The sequence below is a fragment of the Tachyglossus aculeatus genome, chromosome 21 (assembly GCF_015852505.1).
Source record: "Tachyglossus aculeatus isolate mTacAcu1 chromosome 21, mTacAcu1.pri, whole genome shotgun sequence".
NCBI lineage: Eukaryota > Metazoa > Chordata > Mammalia > Monotremata > Tachyglossidae > Tachyglossus > Tachyglossus aculeatus.
The window spans coordinates 1,189,352-1,209,465 of NC_052086.1; the positions used below are offsets into that span (position 1 = coordinate 1,189,352).

Here is a 20,114-nt window from a genome sequence, read left to right on the forward strand (position 1 = left end):
GAGATGGGAAGAGCACAGCACCTATATATATGTATATATGTTTGCACGTATTTATTACTCTATTTATTTATTTTACTTGTACATATTTATTCTATTCATTTTATTTTGTTAATATGTTTTGTTCTCTGTCTCCCCCTTCTAGACTGTGAGCCCACTGTTGGGTAGGGACTGTCTCTCTATGTTGCCAACTTGTACTTCCCAAGCACTTAGTACAATACTCTGCACACAGTAAGCACTCAATAAATACGATTGATTGATTGATTGAGAGGAGGGAGAGCTAAGGAAAAAGTGGGCTTAGTCTGGGAAGGCCTCGGAGGAGGTGAGACTTCAGTAGGGATTTGAAGTGGGGGAGTGTGGTTGTTTGGCGGATGGAAGGAGGGCATTCCAGGCCAGAGGAAGGATGTGGGCCAGGGATCAATGGCGGGACAGGCGAGAAGAAGGCCCAGGGAGAAGGTTAGCGGCACCAGAGGAGCGGAGTGGGATGGAGAAGGAGAGAAAGGGGGTGAGGTAAAAAGGGACAAGGTGATGGAGGGTTTCGAAGCCAATAGTGAGGAGTTCTTGTTTGATACGGACGATGACAGGCAACCACTGGAGATTTTTGAGGAGGGGGGTGACTTGCCCTGAATGTTTCTGTAGAAAGAAAATCCGGGCAGCGGAGTGAAGTATGCTCCTCAAAAATCTCCAGTGGCTACCAATCAACCCACGCATCAGGCAAAAACTCCTCTCTCTCGGCTACAAGGCTGTCCATCACCTCGCCCCCTCCTACCTCACCTCCCTTCTTTCCTTCTCCAGCCCAGCCCGCACCCTCCGCTCCTCTGCCGCTAACCTCCTCACTGTGCCTCGTTCATTCATTCATTCATTCATTCAATCGTATTTATTGAGCATTTACCGTGTGCAGAGTATTGTTTTAAGTGCTTGGGAGAGGACTACAGAACAATTACCAGACACGTTCCCTGCCCACAACGAGCTTACAATCTGCCAAGCACTGTCTTAAGCGCTGGGGTGGATACAAGGTAATCAGGTTGGACACAGTCTCTGTCGCACATGGGGCTCACAGGTTTAATCCCCATCTTCCAGATGAGGGAAATGAGGCATAGAGGAGTGAAGTGACTTGCCCTAAATCACACAGCAGACACGTGGCAGAGTCGGAATTAGAACCCACGTCTTTCTGACTCCCAGTCTGGTGACCATTACATCAAGAAGCGCTTCCTATGTGCCAAGCGCTGTTCTAAAACCCGGGGTAGATACCATCCCTGTCTCACATCTGGCTCACACTCTTCATCCCCACTTTGCAGGTGACAGTACTGAGGTCCACAGAAGTCAAGTGACTTGCCCAAGGTCATGCTGCAGACATGTGGTAGAGCCAGGATTAGAACCCAGGTCCTCTAACTCCCAGGCCTGGGCTCTCTCCACTAGACCACGCTGCTTCCCTGGGCGGAGTCGCCCACCCTTCCGTCAGCCCTCCTAGAATTCAATCAATCAATCAATCATATTTATTGAGCGCTTACTGTGTGCAGAGCACTGTACTAAGTGCTTGGGAAGTCCAAGTTGGCAACATATAGAGACAGTCCCTACCCAACAGTGGGCTCACAGTCTAAAAGGGGGAGACAGAGAACAAAACCAAACATACTAACAAAATAAAATAAATAAAATAGATATGTACAAGTAAAATAAATAAATAAATAGAGTAATAAATATGTACAAACATATATACATATATACAGGTGCTGTGGGGAAGGAAAGGAGGTAAAATGGGGGACGAGGGGGAGAGGAAGGAAGGGGCTCAGTGTGGGAAGGCCTCCTGGAGGAGGTGAGCTCTCAGTAGGGCCTTGAAGGGAGGAAGAGAGCTAGCTTAATGAATTCATTCATTCATTCATTCATTCGTATTTATTGAGCGCTTACTGTGTGCAGAGCACTGTACTAAGCGCTTGGGAAGTACAAGTTGGCAACATATAGAGACGGGAACAGCGGGCTCACAGTGTAGAAATAGTTAGCACTTAACAAATACCATTATTATTATTATTATTATTATTATTATTATCTCATTTTCTGAAGTGGTCAATGCCCTACTTTTGTTTCCCGACATCATGGCGCAGGATTAACAAATACTACAATTATTGCTTTTAGAATAAATACTGTTGACTGACGAGTAATCGTAATACCAACTTTGTGCGGTGCTTACTAGGGGTCAAGCACTGTCCTTGCTTGTCGGCAACATCACTATCCACAGCCCGTCCCGCCTCGTCCGTGCCAGCTGGCCGTCCCGACACCCCCTCGCCCCCTCCCAGCGCCGACCCCGGAGAGCCTCGGTCTCCCCCTTTCTCGCGGGCGATGTTACCTCGGCGACGTCCCCGATGGCGTACACGTGGGGCAGCGAAGTGGTCTCCCCGGCGTCGACGATGATCTTCTGGGAGCTCGGGTTCAGCTCCACGCCCACCTCCCGGAGATTCAGAGCCTTGGTCTCGGGAGCCCGACCTAAGGGAAAACGGCGTTAAAAGCCAAGCGCCTCTCGGGCGGCTTTGATCTCGACAGCTGCATCTCCGAACACGACTCTCCGAAAACATTCCGCGGCTAAAATCCTAAAACAAGCTATAGCTGGCTGGAGACGGGAACCTAAGGAGATGGGAAAGGCCGTCTCCCCCGCCAGACCGTGGGGTCCGACAGGTTGGGGATCGAGTCTCCTATCACTAGCGGGCTCACCCGAGCGCTTAGTACAGTGCTCTGCGCACAGCAGGGCTCAATTGATACAGATACACTGATGCTGACACTACATTTCCTCTTCTCCCGCTCCCTTCTGCGTTGCCCTGATTTAAACCCTTTATTCACCCCTCCCTCAGCCCCACTGCCCTTACTTCATGGGTTCTAATCCCGGCTCCACCACTTGTCTGCTGTGTGACCTTGGGCAAGGTCACACATACGTTGCCAACTTTTACTTCCCAAGCGCTTAGTACAGTGCTCCGCACACAGTAAGCACTCAATTAATACGATTGAATGAATGAATGAAAGTCACTTCGCTTCTCTTGGCCTCAGTTCCCTCATCTGGAAAATGGAGGGAGACTGTGAGCCCCAACTGGGACAGGGACCGCGTCCAACCCAATTATAATAATAACAGTGGTGTTTGTTAAGCGCTTAACTACATGCCAGGCATTGTACTAAGCGCTGGGGTGGATACAAGCATATTGGGTTGGACACAGTCCCTGTCCCACGTGGGGCTCACAGTCTCAATCCCCATTTTACAGATGAGAAAACTGAGGCCCAGAGAAGCAAAGTGACTTGCCCAAGGTCAGACAGCAGACAAGCGGCGGAGCCGGGATTAGAACCCATGACCTTCTGACTCCCATGCCCCCCTTCTGGAATGTGAGCCCGCTGTTGGGTAGAGACCGTCTCTAAATGTCGCCAACTTGTACTTCCCAAGCGCTTAGTACAGTGTTCTGCACAGTGCTCAGTAAATACGATTGAATGAATGAATGAATAAATGTCCACGCTCCATCCACTACACCATGCTGCTGAGGTGGAGACAGTTATCTTGTCTCCACCTCAGCACTTAATACAGTGCCTGGCACATAGTAAGCGCTTAACAAACACAATTATTATTGTTATTATGTACCTACCCATAATAGGTTTATTTATATTCTTGTCCGTCTCTCCCTCTGGACTGTAGTATGCTAGTTACGGGCGTGGATTGTGTCTACCAACTCTTATATTGTACTCTCCCAAGAGCTTAGTACAGTGCTCTGCACACGGAAAGCGCTCAATAAATATGATTGAACGACTGACCCCAGGTGCCCCAGCACAGTGCTCTGCACACACTAGGCTTTTAATCGATACCACTGATTGATTGTAAGGCTATCGGACACTCCCTAGCCCTCCGGCACAGACCCCAGCCCACAATCGGCGCTCAAAGGAAATTCCTGCTTAGTTGATCGACTGATTGATTGGTCAGACGGGAACATCACAATATCGAAAATGCCTTACCTGATCAGGGACGAGGCCTTCTCTGATACAATAATAATAATAATTGTGGTATTACGCACTTCCTCTGCTACTACTAATAAAAGCAGTAGTAGAACATAGTTGTAGTAATGGAATTTGTTGAGCGCTTATTATGTGTCAAGCACCATACTAAGCTCTGGGATAGGCACAAAGTAATCAGGTCCCACATGGGGCTCACGGTTTATAAAGGAGAGAGAACAAGTATTGAATCCCCATTTTGCAGATGAGGGAACTGAGGCACAGAGAAGATGGGTGACTTGCCCCAGGTCATACAGCAGGTGTGTGGCAGAACTGGGATTAGAACCCGGGTCCTCTGATTCCCAGGCCCGGGCTCTTTCTGCCAGGTCACGCTGTTTCCCACAATGGCAGTGTGACCCTTGAGGGGGTCAGAGTGACTGAGAGTGGCCCACCTGGACCACCCACCACCCTAATGGTCTGGGGAAAACCTGGGGTTTCCACCCACCCTGGAGTTCCTTCTCTTTTATTTTTTAAGTGCTTACTACAAACAGCGTGACCTGATGGGAAGAACACAGGGTTGGGAGTCAGAGGCCCTGTATTCTAATCCCAGCTCTGCCACTTGTCTACTGTGTGACCTTAGGCAAGTCACTTCACTTCTCTGTGCCTTTACCTCATCTAGAAAATGACTCAGACTGTGAATCCCATGTGGGTCGGGGACTGTGTCCAGCCCAATTAGCTTGTAATAATAATAATAATAATAATAGTATTTGTTAAGCGCTCACTACGTGCCAAGCTGTGTTCTAAGCACTGGGGTAGACACAAGGCAATCAGGTTGTCCCACATGGGGTTCAGAGTCTTAACCCCCACTTTACAGATGAGGAACCTGAGGCCCAGAGAAGTTGTGACTTGCCCAAAGTCACACAGCTGACAAGTTGTTCAAATCCCGGCTCCGCCACTTGTCAGCTGTGTGACTTTGGGCAAGTCACTTAACTTCTCTGGGCCTCAGTTACCTCATCTGAAAAATGGGGATGAAGACTGTGAGCGCCCCGTGGGACAACCTGATCGCCTTGTAACCTCTCCAGCACTTAGAACAGTGCTTTGCATATAGTAAGCGCTTAATAAATGCCATCCAAAAAAAAAAAGTGGTGGAGCCGGGATTAGAACCCATGACCTCTGACTGCCAAGCCCGGGCTCTTCCCCGTGAGCCACGCTGCACCTACCCCAGCACTTCGAACAGTGTCTGACACTTAGTAGACACTTAAATACCACAACTATATGCGGAGCATTGTTCAAAGCGCTGCGATAGATACGAGTTAGTCTGGTTGGTCAGTGTCTCCTTCCCACAGGGAGCTCACAGTCTAAGTGAGGGTTAGAGAAAACACCAGCAGTGAAAGTTTAATCCCTTTTAGACACGCACTGTGAGTGACATATCTAGAATTTGGCCCCAGGCCCAAAGGTACTCAATTCGAGGAAGATGACGCTTCTCATTAAGGCCGTTTTTGATTCACATCTTCCTCAAGGAGCCCGGCATGCTCGCAGCCTTTGTAGAACGGCACGGCTGCAGGACTTCATTTTTAAACGGTATTTGTTAAGCTCATACAATGCGCCAAGGTAGCTACAAACAAGATAATCAGGTTGGGCACAGTCCACGTCAGTCATTCATTCAGTGGTATTTATTGAGTGCTTACTATCATCATCATCAATCATATTTATTGAGCGCTTACTATGTGCAGAGCACTGTACTAAGCGCTTGGGAAGTACAAATTGGCAACATATAGAGACAGTCCCTACCCAACAGTGGGCTCACAGTCTAAAAGGGGGAGACAAAGAACAAAACCAAACATACTAACAAAAATAAAATAAATAGAATAGATATGTACAAGTAAAATAGAGTAATAAATATGTACAAACATATATACATATATACAGTTGCTGTGGGGAAGGGAAGGAGGTAAGACGGGGGGGATGGAGAGGGGGACAAGGGGGAGAGGAAGGAAGGGGCTCAGTCTGGGACGGAGCACTATACTAAGCGCTTGAGAAAGTACAATATAGCAAGAAAAAGTGACAATCCCTGCCCACAACGAGCTCATAGTCTGGGGGGCCCCATTTTACAGGTGAGGGAACTACAGAAAAGTTAAATGGTGTTTGTGGTATTTAAGAGACTTTCCCTTTTCGTTTTCAGTGGTGACCCTTCACTCCATCTCTTTAGCGTTTTTCTAAAACGAGACGGCACCCGAAATTCCTTTTCTCCACAGAGCAGCCGATGTGGAAAGGCTTCAGTCCCGACCCTTGGGGGGCCGGCTACTTAAGTGGGGCGTGGGGGTGTTGGGAGGAGCAGGGGCCATCCATGAAGGAGACCCGATGACCCAACCCCAGGACTGAAGCTGGCCTGGTAGGGCCCATCCGAGGGAGGTCCCTCCGTCGGGGAACACGAAGGCTTTGTGCCGGGTGCCTTCATGGGGCTGCCCTCAAACCAACAGGCCGAGAGGGCGGTGGTGGCGGCCAGACGGTGGCCGGTCGCTATGGGTGGGATTTGACCCAAATGTGAGATGCCCAGAAGCTTGGCAACCCGGCCCCGCTGTTCCCCCGGCACCTGTGCGCGTCCATTCTGTCGGGCAGAGACCAAGTTCCCTCCCGGCCCGGGGTGAGTGAAACTGTCGGCACTTGTGGCTATCCGTCTGTCTTCCCCTGGGCTGTCCCCGGGGCCCGCGATCGCTAAGCCTCCTTGCCTGGGCTCCCCAGCCCCGATGCTATCAGGCCACAACAATAATAAACCTCCGGGGACCTTATCTCGCCTCGGATGTGAAACAACTTCCTACCGCTGTATGCTGTATTTCCTTGTGTATTGAGAGAAAAGTCTGGAGATGGGGCGGATGATGGCTAACGGCATTTCCCGGCTTCCCCCCGGTCCCTCTGGGGAGCAGGAGATTCAGCGGGCGAGGTGCGCCCCGCTAACGCCCCGGCCTTGGCGGGCGGGCAGGCGGGTACCGGTCTGGAGGTGGGCGAGGATTTCCAAGCCACAGGGCCCGGCCCGGCAATCAATCAATCAATCGTATTTATTGAGTGCTTACTGTGTGCAGAGCACTGTACTAAGCGCTTGGGAAGTACAAGTTGGCAACATATAGAGACAGTCCCTACCCAACAGTGGGCTCACAGTCTAGGAGGGGGAGACAGAGAACAAAACCAAACATATTAACAAAATAAAATAAATAGAATAGATATGTCAAAGCACTATGGTCCTGGTTCTGCCCCTGGAGTGGATCCACGGGCCAAGAGAAGACCCCTCCTTCCCCTCCCCATCCACCCTGCCCTACCTCCTTCCCCTCCCCACAGCACCTGTATATATGTCTGTACAGATTTATTACTCTATTTTACTTGTACATATTTACTATTCTATTTCTTTTATTTTGTTAATATGTGTCGATTTGTTGTCTGTCTCCCCCTTCTAGACTGTGAGCCCGCTGTTGGGTAGGGACCGTCTCTTTATGTTGCCAACTTGGACTTCCCAAGCGCTTAGTCCAGTGCTCTGCACACAGTAAGTGTTCAATAAATACGAGTGAATGAATGAATGAATGTGTCGTTTTGTGGTCTGTCTCCCCCTTCTAGACTGTGAGCCTGCTGTTGGGTAGGGTCCGTCTCTATATGTTGCCAACTTGGACTTCCCAAGCTCTTAGTCCAGTGCTCTGCACACAGTAAGCGCTCAATAAATACGACTGAATGAACGAATGAAGAGAGAGCGAGCTTCACTCCACGGGGCAGCGCGGACTCCGGGAAGCCGGAGGACGGGCGGTGGCACCTCTCACCCTTCCTCCGCAGCACCCGGCCCCGCCATGATGATTTTATCAGCTTCCTTGCTGAACTGCCTTCCTCCTGTCTCACTTTCCGCCAGTCTCACCTCGCTACTCTCCTACTACAGCCCAGCCCGCACACTTGGCTCTGCCGCCCGGATCGTTTTTCTACAAAAACGTTCAGGCCGTGTCTCCCCACGCCTCAAGAACCTCCGGTGGTCGCCCATCCACCTCCGTATCAAAAAGAAGCCCTTCAACGTCACCTTAAAAGCACTCAATCACCTTGCCCGCCCCTACACCTATTTTCTTACTTCAAACCAGCCAGCACACTTCACTCCAATCACGCTAAACTTCTCACTGTACCTCCACCTCATCTCTCTCGCTGCTGACCTCTTTGCCCGCATCCTGCCTCTGGCGTGGAACACCCTCCCTCCTCATATAATAATTGTGGTATTTATTAAACGCTTACTATGTGCCAGGGGATGTACACAGTCCCCGTCCCACGTGGGGTTCACAGTTTCAAACCCCATTTTACAGATGAGGTAACGGAGGTCCAGGGAAGTGAAGTGTCTTGTCCAAGGTCACCCAGCAGACAAGTAGCAGAGCCAGGATTAGAACCCACGACCTTCTGACTCTATTGTCTTTGCCATGCTACAGAGAAGCAGCGTGGCTCAGTGGAAGGAGCCCGGGCTTTGGAGTCAGAGGGCAGGGGTTCAAATCCCGACTCGGTCACTTGTCAGCTGTGGGACTTTGGGCGAGTCACTTCATCATCATCAATCGTCTTTATTGAGCACTTACTGTGTGCAGAGCACTGTACTAAGCGCTTGGGAAGTACAAGTTGGCAACATATAGAGACAGTTCCAACCCAACAGTGGGCTCACATCACTTCTCTGGGCTTCAGTTACCTTATCTGTAAAATGGGTTTAAGACAGAGCCCCCCATGGGACAACCTCATCACCTTGTAACCTCCCCAGCAATTAGAACAGTGCTTTGCACATTGTAAGCACTTAATAAATGCCATTACTTCTTATACCCAATGGACAATGACTCTCCCTGGCCTCCTTCAAAGCCTTATTGAAGGCTCATCTTCTACAAAAGGCCTTCCCTGACTAAACTCCAGACTGAGCCCCCTCATTCCTCTTCCCCTCCTCCCCCTCCCCATCTCCCCACCTTACCTCCTTCCCCTCTCCACAGCACCTGGATATATGTATATATGTTTGCACATATTTATTACTCTATTTATTTATTTTACTTGTACATATTTATTTTATTTTGTTAATATGTTTTGTTTTGTTGTCTGTCTCCCCCTTCTAGACTGTGAGCCCGCTGGTGGGTAGGGACCGTCTCTCTATGTTGCCAACTTGTACTTGCCAAGCTTTTAGTACAGTGCTCTGCACACAGTAAGCGCTCAATAAATACGATTGAATGAATGAATGAAATAAACCCTCCTTTCCCCTTCTCCAACTCCCTTCTGCGTCGCCTCCCGGCCCCACAGCGTTCATTTCCACATGTGAAAATTATTTCTATTAATGTCTGCCTCCCCTTCTAGACTGTAAGCTCTTCGTGGGCAGGGAATGTGTCTGTTATACTGTCGTATCGTGCTTTCCCAAGAGCTTAGTACAGTATAGCAAAGGACATGTCCAGAGTGGGGGTCACTCCAACCTTGGTGGTAGACGGGACCCCCTCCAGTCCTGGAAGCAGGATCCCACATCAAGCAAAAGCCCCCAAAACTCATCTTCCAGGCTTTCCACTGAGTCACCCCACCACGTTCTTTGTCCTCCCAAGCCCATCTTCTCAATCCATCCATCCTTTTATCAATCAACTGCATTTCTAAACACTTACTGCGTGCAGAACATTGGGCTAAGAGCTTCGGAGAGCGCCGTAATATCAATAATGATAATAACGATGGTACTTGTTAAGGGCTATGTGCCAAGCACTGTTCTAAGCACTGGGGTAGATGCAATTAATCAGGTTTAGACACCATCCCTCTTCCACATGGGGCTCACAGTCAAAGCAGGAGGGAGTAGGCGTTAAGCCCCATTTTACAGATGGGGGAACTGAGGCACAGAAAAGTTAGGTGACTTGCCCAAGGTCACACACAGCAGCCATGTAGAGAAGCAGCGTGGCTCAATGGAAAGAGCCCGGGCTTTGGAGTCAGAGGTCATGGGTTCAAATCCCAGCTTCACCATTTGTCAGCTGGGTGAGTCTGGGCACGTCACTTCACTCCTCTGTGCCTCAGTTACCTCATCTGCAAAATGGGGATGAAGACTGTGAGCCCCACATGGGACACCCTGATCACCTTGTAACCTCCCCAGCGCTTAGAACTGTGCTTTGCACATAGTAAGTACTTAATAAATGCCATCATCATTATTATTATTATGTAGCATAGGCAGGATTAGAACCCAGGTTCTCTGACTCTAAGGCCTGGCCTCTTTCCACTAGGCCTCACTGTTTCTCTTCTCAACCCAACCAACCCTACCCACAAGGAACGTACGGGCTCCGACTCTTCCAATTAACCTCCTCGCTCTTCCAACTGTCCCACAAGCCGGGAACGCGCTGTGCCGAAAGCTTTCGGACCACAGCTCTCCCCAAACTCAAAGGCCTCTTCCCAAGCCCATCCCAACTGATTCCCAATCTGACCCATTACAGAAACCTGTAGAACGCGAGCTCCTCGTGGGCAGGGATCGTGTCCACCTGCCCTGTTGAATGGTCCTCTCCCAAGCGCTTAATACAGTACTCGCCACACAGTAAACGCTCAATAAATACCATCAACAGATGGATTAGAATCCTATCAGCCACCGCCAAGACTCCTGTGCCCTTCTCAGCCCTTACTATTCATTCATTCATTCAATCGTATTTATTGAGCGCTTACTGTGTGCAGAGCACTGTACTAAGCGCTTGGGAAGTACAAGCTGGCAACATATAGAGACGGTCCCTACCCAACAGTGGGCTCACAGTCTAGAAGGGGGAGCCAGAGAACAAAACAAAACATATTAACAAAATAAAATAAGTAGAATAAATACGTACAAATAAAATAAGTAAATAGAGTAATAAATACGTACAAACATATATACATAAATACAGGTGCTGTGGGGAGGGGAAGGAGGCAAGGCGGGGGGATTCATTCATTCATTCAATTGTATTTATTGAGCATAGGAGGGCGAAAGAATGTCTGAATCCCCATTTTGTAGATGAGGGAACTGATCAGACAGTGACTCAACTACCCCATTTTTTTTTTTTTGTTTAATCTCTTTGTAAAGACTTCAGTGACTCAACTACCCCATTTTTTATTTTGTTTAATCTCTTTGTAAAGACTTCAATGTCTGCCTTCCCCATGAGAAGGTAAGCTCCCTTTGGGCGGGGAATAGGCTAGTTCTAAAAACATTCATCGATGGCATTCTCTGTAAAATACGAATAAGTTCCCTGCTCTTCATCCCCCTTGTCATCAACAGTATTTACTGAACGCTTACTAACTGCAGAACACTGTACTAAGCGCTTGGGAGAGGACAATACCACAAAGTCGGTAGGGGATTAGACTGTGAGCCCACTGTTGGGTAGGGACTGTCTCTATGTGTTGCCAATTTGTACTTCCCAAGCGCTTAGTACAGTGCTCTGCACATAGTAAGCGCTCAATAAATACGATTGATGATGATGATGATGATCTGTCCCCTACTTCTGTTGGATTGTCCTCTCCCAAGCTTAGTCCAGTGCTCTGCATATAGTAAGTGCTAAATAAGTACCATTGATGGATTGACTGATGTACTTATTCCTTGCCCTCAACGAGTTTAGGGCCTAATAATCATCATTATTAGGGTATTACTGTATGTTGTGAGCCCAGTGTGTGATAGGGATTGTGTCTGATCTGCGTATCGTGTATCTACCCCAGCGTTCAGTACAGAGCCTGGTACCTCATAAGTGCTTAACGGGTATTATTATTATGGTTATAATTACCATTGAGCACTCACAGGAGGTTGATAGGGCATCATCAGCTTGGATACGGTTTCGGCTGCCCCAGAGGCTCCCAGGCTACGAGCCGGGGCAGGGGTCTTATCCCATTGTACAGATGAGGAGACCGAGGCCCAGAACGTGAGTGACTTGCCCAGGGTCACAGCAATGGAGACTAAGACCTGGGTCACCCGACTGCCAGCTCCGGGCTCTTTCCATTGGGCCATGCTGTCTTGTAATAATAATAATAATAACAATGATCGTGGTATTTCTTAAGGGCTTACTATGTGCCAGGTACTGTATTAAGCGCTGCTGTGGATGGGGAAGCAGCATGATCTGGTGGAAAGCGCACGGGTCTGGGAATCAGAGGTCGTGGGCTCAAATCCTGGCTCTGCCACATGTCTGCTGCGTGATCTTGGGCAAGTCACTTCACTTCTCTGGGCCTCAGTTACCTCATCTGTAAAATGGGGATTGAGACTGGTTGCCCCAGGTGGGACAGAGATTGTGTCCAACCTGATGACCTTGTATCTACCCCAGCACTTAGAACAGTGCTTGGCACACAGTAAATCCTTAACAAATAACCACAATTATTATTACAAGCAAATCGGGTTGGACACAGTCCCTGACCCACATGGGGCCCAAAGTCTCAATTCCCGTTATCCAGATGAGGGAACTGAGGCCCAGAGAAGTGAAGTGACTCACCCAAGGTCACACAGCAGACAAGTGGTGGGGCTGGGATTAGAAACTGGGTCCTTCTGACCGTGATTCTACTAGATGTAGAATCATCTACACAGATGATTCCCAGATAAGCCACTCCAGGTACGGCCTCCCTCCTTCTCACCTTTCTTCCTGCCTTCAGGACACCTCTACTTGAAGCAGCGTAGCTCTGTGGAAAGAGCACGGGCTTGGGAGTTAGAGGACGTGAGTTCTAATCCACCACTTGTCTGCTGCGTGACCTCGGGCAAGTCACTTATCTTCTCTGTGCCTCCGTTACCTCATCTGGGGACTAAAAGTGGGAGCCCCACGTGGGACAACCTGATTAGCCAGTAGGTACCCTATCACTTAGAACAGTAAGCGCTTAACAAATACCATCATTATTATTATTCTGATTCCCAGGCCCGGGTCTATCGAATAGGCCACGCTGCTTTGTGCCCGACGGACGCTCAAGAAATACTCCGGCTGGTCCGGCGGCTGCCTCCACCTCTGCCCCGGCGTTGTTCCAGGGGAAGCGTGAAACCCAAGAGGGAGAGCAGCTGGTGATGGCTGTGCTATCAGTTCCGATCAGGCCCCCTCCAGGGCCCCCGGGACGAGCCCCCTCCGCTCTCCACCGTCTGGGAGATTAACCGGCTGGTCCACGGGAGGTGTTTGTGCTCCGGGAGGTCAAAGGTTTCCAGGCCGAACGGCCTCTGGGGTCCCGGGGGGGTTCCTCGAGCCGGAACCCCCGGCCCCCACAACCGCACCGGACCGCCCAGGGGAGCCCATGGAGGAAGAGGAGGGACCACCTGGGCCTCATCAGCGTCGAGCGCGTCGGCTACTGCTTGCTGGGCCTGGCGGGCCCGGCTCCGGGGGCTGGACGGATGCAGGGTCCCACGGATGGCACACGGCTACCCATCCTCAACCCCGAGGGTGGGGGGACTGTTTCTGGAGGCCAAGGACCACCTCCCCTCCCGCCACCCCCGCGCCTCTGTGGTGTCCGGGGCCGCAGAGGGCCGGGCTGACGATGCCGCTTCCGAGCTCCAAGGGCTTAGGGCGGGATGCCTCCGGATGGCCAAGGTGATTTTGTTTCAAAGGCATACCTCCCATAGCTGGGCCTCCCCCCGACACACACAAACCAGTCCCAGCCCCCGCCCACACCACCCACACCGTCTTCTCCTCTTCACCTCCTGCATGTAAGGTTAAACTCCGAGCCTTCAGACGCGCGCTTGGGGCTCCGGGTCAAAACAGAAGGGCCGAGGGGAGGGACGGGTCTCTCTTGCATCCGCCGCTCCCCCAAGCCCACCCAGGGTTTAGCTCCGGCTAAACTCACCTCCCTGCCCCTCGACCCTCTGGGAACTGAATCTGGAGGTGCCTAGCAGTAGGACTGAGCACTGAGGGGAGGGGGTCTGAGGACAGGGTAGCGGTGGGGGGTCCTTAAAACTGTGACTTAATGGCATTTATTAAGCGCTTACTATGTGCAAAGCACTGTTATAAGCACTAGGGAGGTGACAAGGTGATCAGGTTGTCCCACGGGGGGCTCACAGTCTTCATCCCCATTTTCCAGATGAGGGAACTGAGGCCCAGAGAAGTTAAGTGACTTGCCCATAGTCACACAGCTGACAATTGGCAGAGCCGGGATTTGAACCATGAACTCTGACTCCAAAGCCCGGGCTCTTTCCACTGACCCACGCTGCTTCTTTGGACTTCTTCCCCAAGGGTCTCCTCTCCCCCTGCCCTTTGGGCCTGGAGGTGGCCGGGCTGGAAATGGGTTTAAATTCGTGTCCTTGAGACTTTTTCCCCCGAGCTTGGGCTAGTTTCCCCGACTCTTTTCCCACCCCAGAATGCGATAAACTTCCCGGATGTCTAAAACCGGCCAGGGGCTTCTGGTTGACCACTACGGCTGACAACTCATCCCAGTGTGGTCCCAAAATCCAGCTTGAGAGTCAGTTTGTGCCAGCCCCAACTGCTTCCCGAAGACGGGGCCAACGATCGGTCAATCACTGTATGCACTCAGTGCCGCTGGGTGTACCGCACTGTACTAAGCGCCGGGGTAGATACATAATAATTAGGTTGGACACAGTCCGTGTACCCCACAGGGGGCTCACAATCTTCATCTCCCTTTTACAGATGCGGTGAATGAGGCACAGAGAAGTGAAGTGACTTGCCCAAGGTCATAGAGCAGCACTTGTCAGCTGTGTGACTTTGGGCAAGTCACTTCACTTCTCTGGGCCTCACTTCCCTCATCTGTAAAATGGGGATGAAGACTGTGAGCCCCCCGTGGGACAACCTCATCACCTTGTAACCTCCCCAGCACTTAGAACAGTGCTTTGCACATAGTAAGTGCTTAATAAATGCCATTATTATTATTATTATTTTATTATTATTATTATTATTATTAGGCAGAGCCGGGAGTAGAACCCAGGTCCTTCTACTCCCAGTCCCGTGCTCTATCCACTAGGCCCTGCTGCTTCTCAAGCACTGTTTTAAGCACTGGAGTAGATAAAAGTTAATCAGGCTGGACACAGGCATTATCCCACATGGGTTCAAGAGTCCAAAGTTAGGAGGACCTGGGTTCTAATCCTGGCTCCACCACTTGCCTGCTGTGTGACCTTGGGCAAGTCACTTCACTTCCCTGGGCCTCAGTCACCTCATCTGTAAGATGGAGATTAAGACTGCGAGCCCCACTTGGGACAGGGGCTGTGTTCAACCTGATTGACTTGTATCGACTCCAGAGCTTAGTACGGCGCTCGGCACATAGTAAATGCTTAACAAATACCACAATTATTAAATACCATTAAAAAAAAGTCAACCAATCAAGACAGCCTTCTGTGGACAGAGCCAAAGGCCTGCATCTCTCGAAGCCAGGAATGTTTCTGTTTTTTTAAGTTTTATTAAAATGGTCTTTGGTAAGTGCTTACTATATAATAATAATAACAATAATAATGGCATTTATTAAGTGCTTACTATGTGCACTATATAATAATAATAATGGCATTTATTAAGCTCTTACTATGTGCAAAGCACTGTTCTAAGCGCCGGGGAGGTTACAAGGTGATCAGGTTGGCCCACAAGGGGCTCACGGTCTGCATCCCCATTTTACAGATGAGGTACCTGAGGCACAGAGAAGTTAACTGACTTGCCCAAAGTCACACAGCTGACAATTGGTGGAGGCGGGATTTGAACCCACGACCTCTGACGCCAAAGCCCGGGCTGTTTCCACTGAGCTACGCTGCTTCTCTGCCAGGCACTGTTCTAAACACTGGGGTAGATCAATCAATCAATCAATCGTATTTATTGAGCGCTTACTGTGGGCAGAGCACTGTACTAAGCGCTTGGGAAGTACAAGGTGGCAACATATAGAGACAGTCCCGACCCAACAGTGGGTTCACAGTCTAAAAGATACAAGATACAAGTTAATCGGGTAGATACAAGTTAATCGGGCCGAATAGAGTCCCTGTCTTATGTAGGGCTCAGCTCTGCACTGACCTGGGCCGGGGAGAGGGGTGTTGGGAGGGAAGGGGAAAGAGGGAAGGGGTAGGAGGAGTAGGGGGGTCTGGCACTGATGAGGATCACCCCCCACGCTGAGACTTCGGGGTTACAATGGGGGTCGGGACGCGGTCACTAGCTGCTCCACCCCAATCGTATTTATTGAGCGCTTACTGTGTGCGGAGCACTGTACTAAGCGCTTGGGAAGTACAAGTTGCCAACATATAGAGACGGTCCCTACCCAACAGTGGGCTCACAGTTCAGAAGACTGTGAGCCGAGGGGCGGCCCGGTGGGTGGACGGGATGGGGGGAGGGCGTCAAGGACGCCCTCGCCCAGCCTGCCTGCCAGGGGTGTTCGGTGTGAGGATGCTTGCGGGAACAGGAACAGAGTCCGGGAGCGACGGATGCAAATAGGAAAAAGGGCCCTGCAAAAACAGGATGAAACTCAATGGGGCCGAGTGCCAGGTGAAGGCCTGAGGGACCAAACACAAACACCCCAGCAGCAGCAGCAGCAGAAACGGCACAGGATGGGGGAAAGACGGGCGGGGCCCGGCCGCCCCAAGCCTCCCCGTCCACCACAGGCCGCCGAGGGCCGGCCAGCCACGCCAAGGTACATTTAAAACCCCCCAGATGCCTTGGGGTAGGGGGGCCGGTTCACGGAGAGACCCGGAAAAAGTCAAAGAGACCTGGGTTCTAATCCTGGCTCTGCCACTGTGACCTCGGGCAAGGCGCTTCACTTCTCTGGGCCTCAGTCACCTCATCTGTAAAAGGGAGATTAAAGCTGAGCCCCCCACGAGGGATGGGGGCTAAGTTCAACCTCATTCATTTGTATCTACCCCAGCGTTTAGTCTAGTGCCGGGCACATCACATAGCAAGCGCTTAACAAATACCATCAAAGGAAGAAAAAAAGGAGAAAGGGGCCGGCAGGATTGCGGCCCGCCCCGAATGGGGGAAAACACCATTCTCTACTGTGGTCAATCAATCAATCAATCGTATATATATACATATGGTCAGAGCCGGCCGGGCCCTCGCCGGAATTGGGGGCTGGCTGCCGGCCGCCGAGAACCCGGACGGGGCCCTGACCAGTAAAGGGTTGCAAACTGGGCATTGGTGGAGCACTGAATAGAGGAGGAGGGCGGAAAGCCCACTGTTGGGTAGGGACTGTCTCTATATGTTGCCAACTTGTACTTCCCAAGCGCTTAGTACAGTGCTCTGCACACAGTAAGCGCTCAATAAATACGATTGATTGATTGATTGATTGAAAGGATGGGGAGACGGGGCCGCTTACGGGGGCAGAAGTATCCTCTGGGGTTCGGGGGCCGGCTGGGTGTCCCCACCTCCCCCCGGCCCCTCTCTACAGGTCCGCTATAGATTATGATCCACCGCTATGGACTCCACGCTTTCCATCATCATCAACAATGCTATTTATTGAGCACATTCTACGTGTAGAACACCATACTAAGCGCGGGCAGGCAACATTATCTGTTGACTGTAATATTGTACTCTCCCAAGAGCTTAGTACGGTGTTCTGCACATAGAAAGTGCTCAGTAAACATGACTGACTGACGGAGAGTAAAATACGACAGAGTTGAGAGACACGCTCTCTCTGCTGACAAGTTTATACAGTCTTCCCTTTACTCACTCTTACCCACCAGCGGCATTTAGGAGTATTTGTGAATTCGACAGTATATTCAATTATTTATTGAGTAATTAAAGCAGCAGGGCACAGTAGATAGAGCAAAGGCTCGGGAGTCAGGCGGTCATGGGTTCTAATCCCGGCTCCACCAAACGCGTGCTCAAATCACTTCACTTCTCTGTGCCTCAATTCCCACATCTGTAAAATGGGATTGAGACCGTGAGCCCCGCGTGGGTCAGGGACTGTGTCCAAACCAGTTCGCTTGTATCCGCCCCGGTGCTTAGTACACAGTAAATACTATTGCATTATTATTACCTCGATTACTCTGCTTGGAAATACTTCTCATGCCCGTCACTCCCGCTACAGTGTGAGCTCCCTGAAGCCTTGTTTTGTACTCCCAAAGCGCTCAGCACAGTGCATTGCACCCAGAGGGCGTTCAATAAATACTACTGCTACTCCAGAAATGGCCCGGATAGGCCGAGGGACAGCCCAGGGCAGGGCAGCCCGCGGGAGTCCCTGGCACAATCGCTCTCCCTGTGCCCGCTCGGCCTGCACCCACACCCGTGGCCGTTCCCTTGGGCCCCGGGACCGGCCAGATAAGCAAACACCACCGGCATTTTTCACAACCCGCCGCCCGGCTGTGGGAAAATGCGCCTCCCCTCCGATTTCACGCTCACCTGAGTACACGGTGCGATGAGTGAGAGGAAAAGCATTTGGTTAGGTAAGACTTAAGTGCCAGACAGAAACCCGAGAAGGAGTGGAATGGGTGAAACCCACACAAACATTTCCAGGCGGAGAGGAGGGAGCGGGGCACGACGGGGGAAATGTCGGCTTAGTCCAACACTCCTCCTGGGGCCCGAGCTCGGAGACGGGGTCTCCGCCGGCTCCCCAACCAGGACACTGTTTTGTCCCGAGCACTCCATCCTCCCCACAAGGCAGTCAGTTAATTGTATTTACTGCGTGCAGAGCCCTGTACTAAGCAGTTGGGCGAGTACGACAACAGACAGACGCATTCCCTGACCGCAATGAGCTTACAGTCTAGACGGGAGACAGACGTTAATACAAATAAATGACAGATGCGGACGTTAGTTCCGTGGGGCCGGGAGAGGAGGTGAATAGAAGAAGTGAGTCAAGAGGACGCAGAAGGGAGTGGGAGAAGGGGAGACCCCGGAGAGTCCACAAAAATCATGCCACATGCCTCGTCTGAGGCCCTCCTAAAGAGGCATCCTCTCCCAGAGCCCATCAGTGATGATGCCCCCATCCCTACGCCGATGCTCCGGGTGTTAGCGTTCTGTTACATCCCTAAAATTCCCCGGTCCATCGTGGCCCTGAGGGGACCCCGGCCCACCGCACTGGGGGCAAGAGTGGGTGTGTGCATTTCTGTGATGCTTAAGGACCCCGTACCAGTTCTGGTCTTGGGATTGAAGGCCATCCACTGTTTCCATGATGGGGGCGTCTCTGCAGGGCCCAATCTGGGTCTCTCCCGAGGTGGGAGGTGCAGAGGGCCGGTCCGGGGCCTGGTCTGATCCTACATCCTTAGGGATTTTCCCAAGGCTCAGCCCAGATCCAAACTGGCCCCCTATTGTATCCGTGGGGGACAGAAGGGAAATATGCAGCTGCCCCTTCACCAGTCCTTTTCCCTGGGAAAGTTCCCAGACTTCATCCATCTCCTCCCCCTGCCTTTTTTTTAGTATGGTATTTGTTGAGCGCTTTCTATGCGCGGGGGGTAAATACAAGGTAATCAGGTTGGACACCGTCCCTGTCCCACATAGCCTCACGGCCCATTTTCCAGATGAGAGAAATGAGGCTCGGAGAAGTGAAGTGCCTTGCTCAAGGTTACACACGGACGAGTGGCCGAGCCGGGATTCGGAACCAGGCCCGGGCTCCTTCTATTAGGACAGGCTGCTTTCACGCTCTCCCCACTGGTCCGGCTGGTCGTCTTACGTCACTGCCTTATTCGTTCATTCGCTCAATCGTATTTATCGAGCACTTTCTGTGTGCGGAGCAGTGTACTAAGAGCTGACGCCTTTCAGGGACCCGCAGACGAGACTTCTTGCCAGAGTCCTTGTCCACTGGACTACAGATTCTGCTACGGAGATGCTTCTTCCTGAGCCACCCTCGGTGGCTTCTTCTGAGCTTCTCGAGCGCTCAGTACATGCTCTGCCACTGCGGCCGCGTACTGCTGCCATTCAGCCATCTGCCTCTAAACTGCAAGCTCGTTGTGGGCAGGGAAAGTGTCTGTTTATCATTATATTGTTCTTGCCCAAGTGCTCAGTACAGTACTCTTCACACAATAATCGCTCAGAAAATGAGATTCAATGAATAAAAGAACGAATGCCTCCTATTAGGCTTATTGTCAATCAATCAATCATATTTAATGAGCGCTTACTGAGTGCAGTGCACTGTCTGCTGTGTGACCTTGGGCAAGTCACTTCACTTCTCTGAGCCTCAGTTCCCTCATCTGTAAAATGGGGATGATGACTGTGAGCCCCACATGGGACAACCTGATGACCTTGTATCCCCTCCAGCGCTTAGAATAGTGCTTTGCACATAGTAAGCGCTTAACAAATGCCATTATTATTATTATTACTGAGCGCTTGAAAGGCTACAAC

At 50.9% G+C, this 20,114-nt stretch overlaps 1 protein-coding gene across 1 annotated transcript in view; it reads right to left on the minus strand.

The window, feature by feature from the left end:
• TXNRD2 (thioredoxin reductase 2) overlaps positions 1-20,114 on the minus strand; it is a 108,677-nt gene that overhangs the window by 20,465 nt on the left and 68,098 nt on the right. Inside the window, exon 12 of the mRNA XM_038763269.1 lies at positions 2,339-2,475. Within this exon, the coding sequence (XP_038619197.1) occupies positions 2,339-2,475 (137 nt within the window). The remainder of the gene's footprint in view (positions 1-2,338; positions 2,476-20,114) is intronic.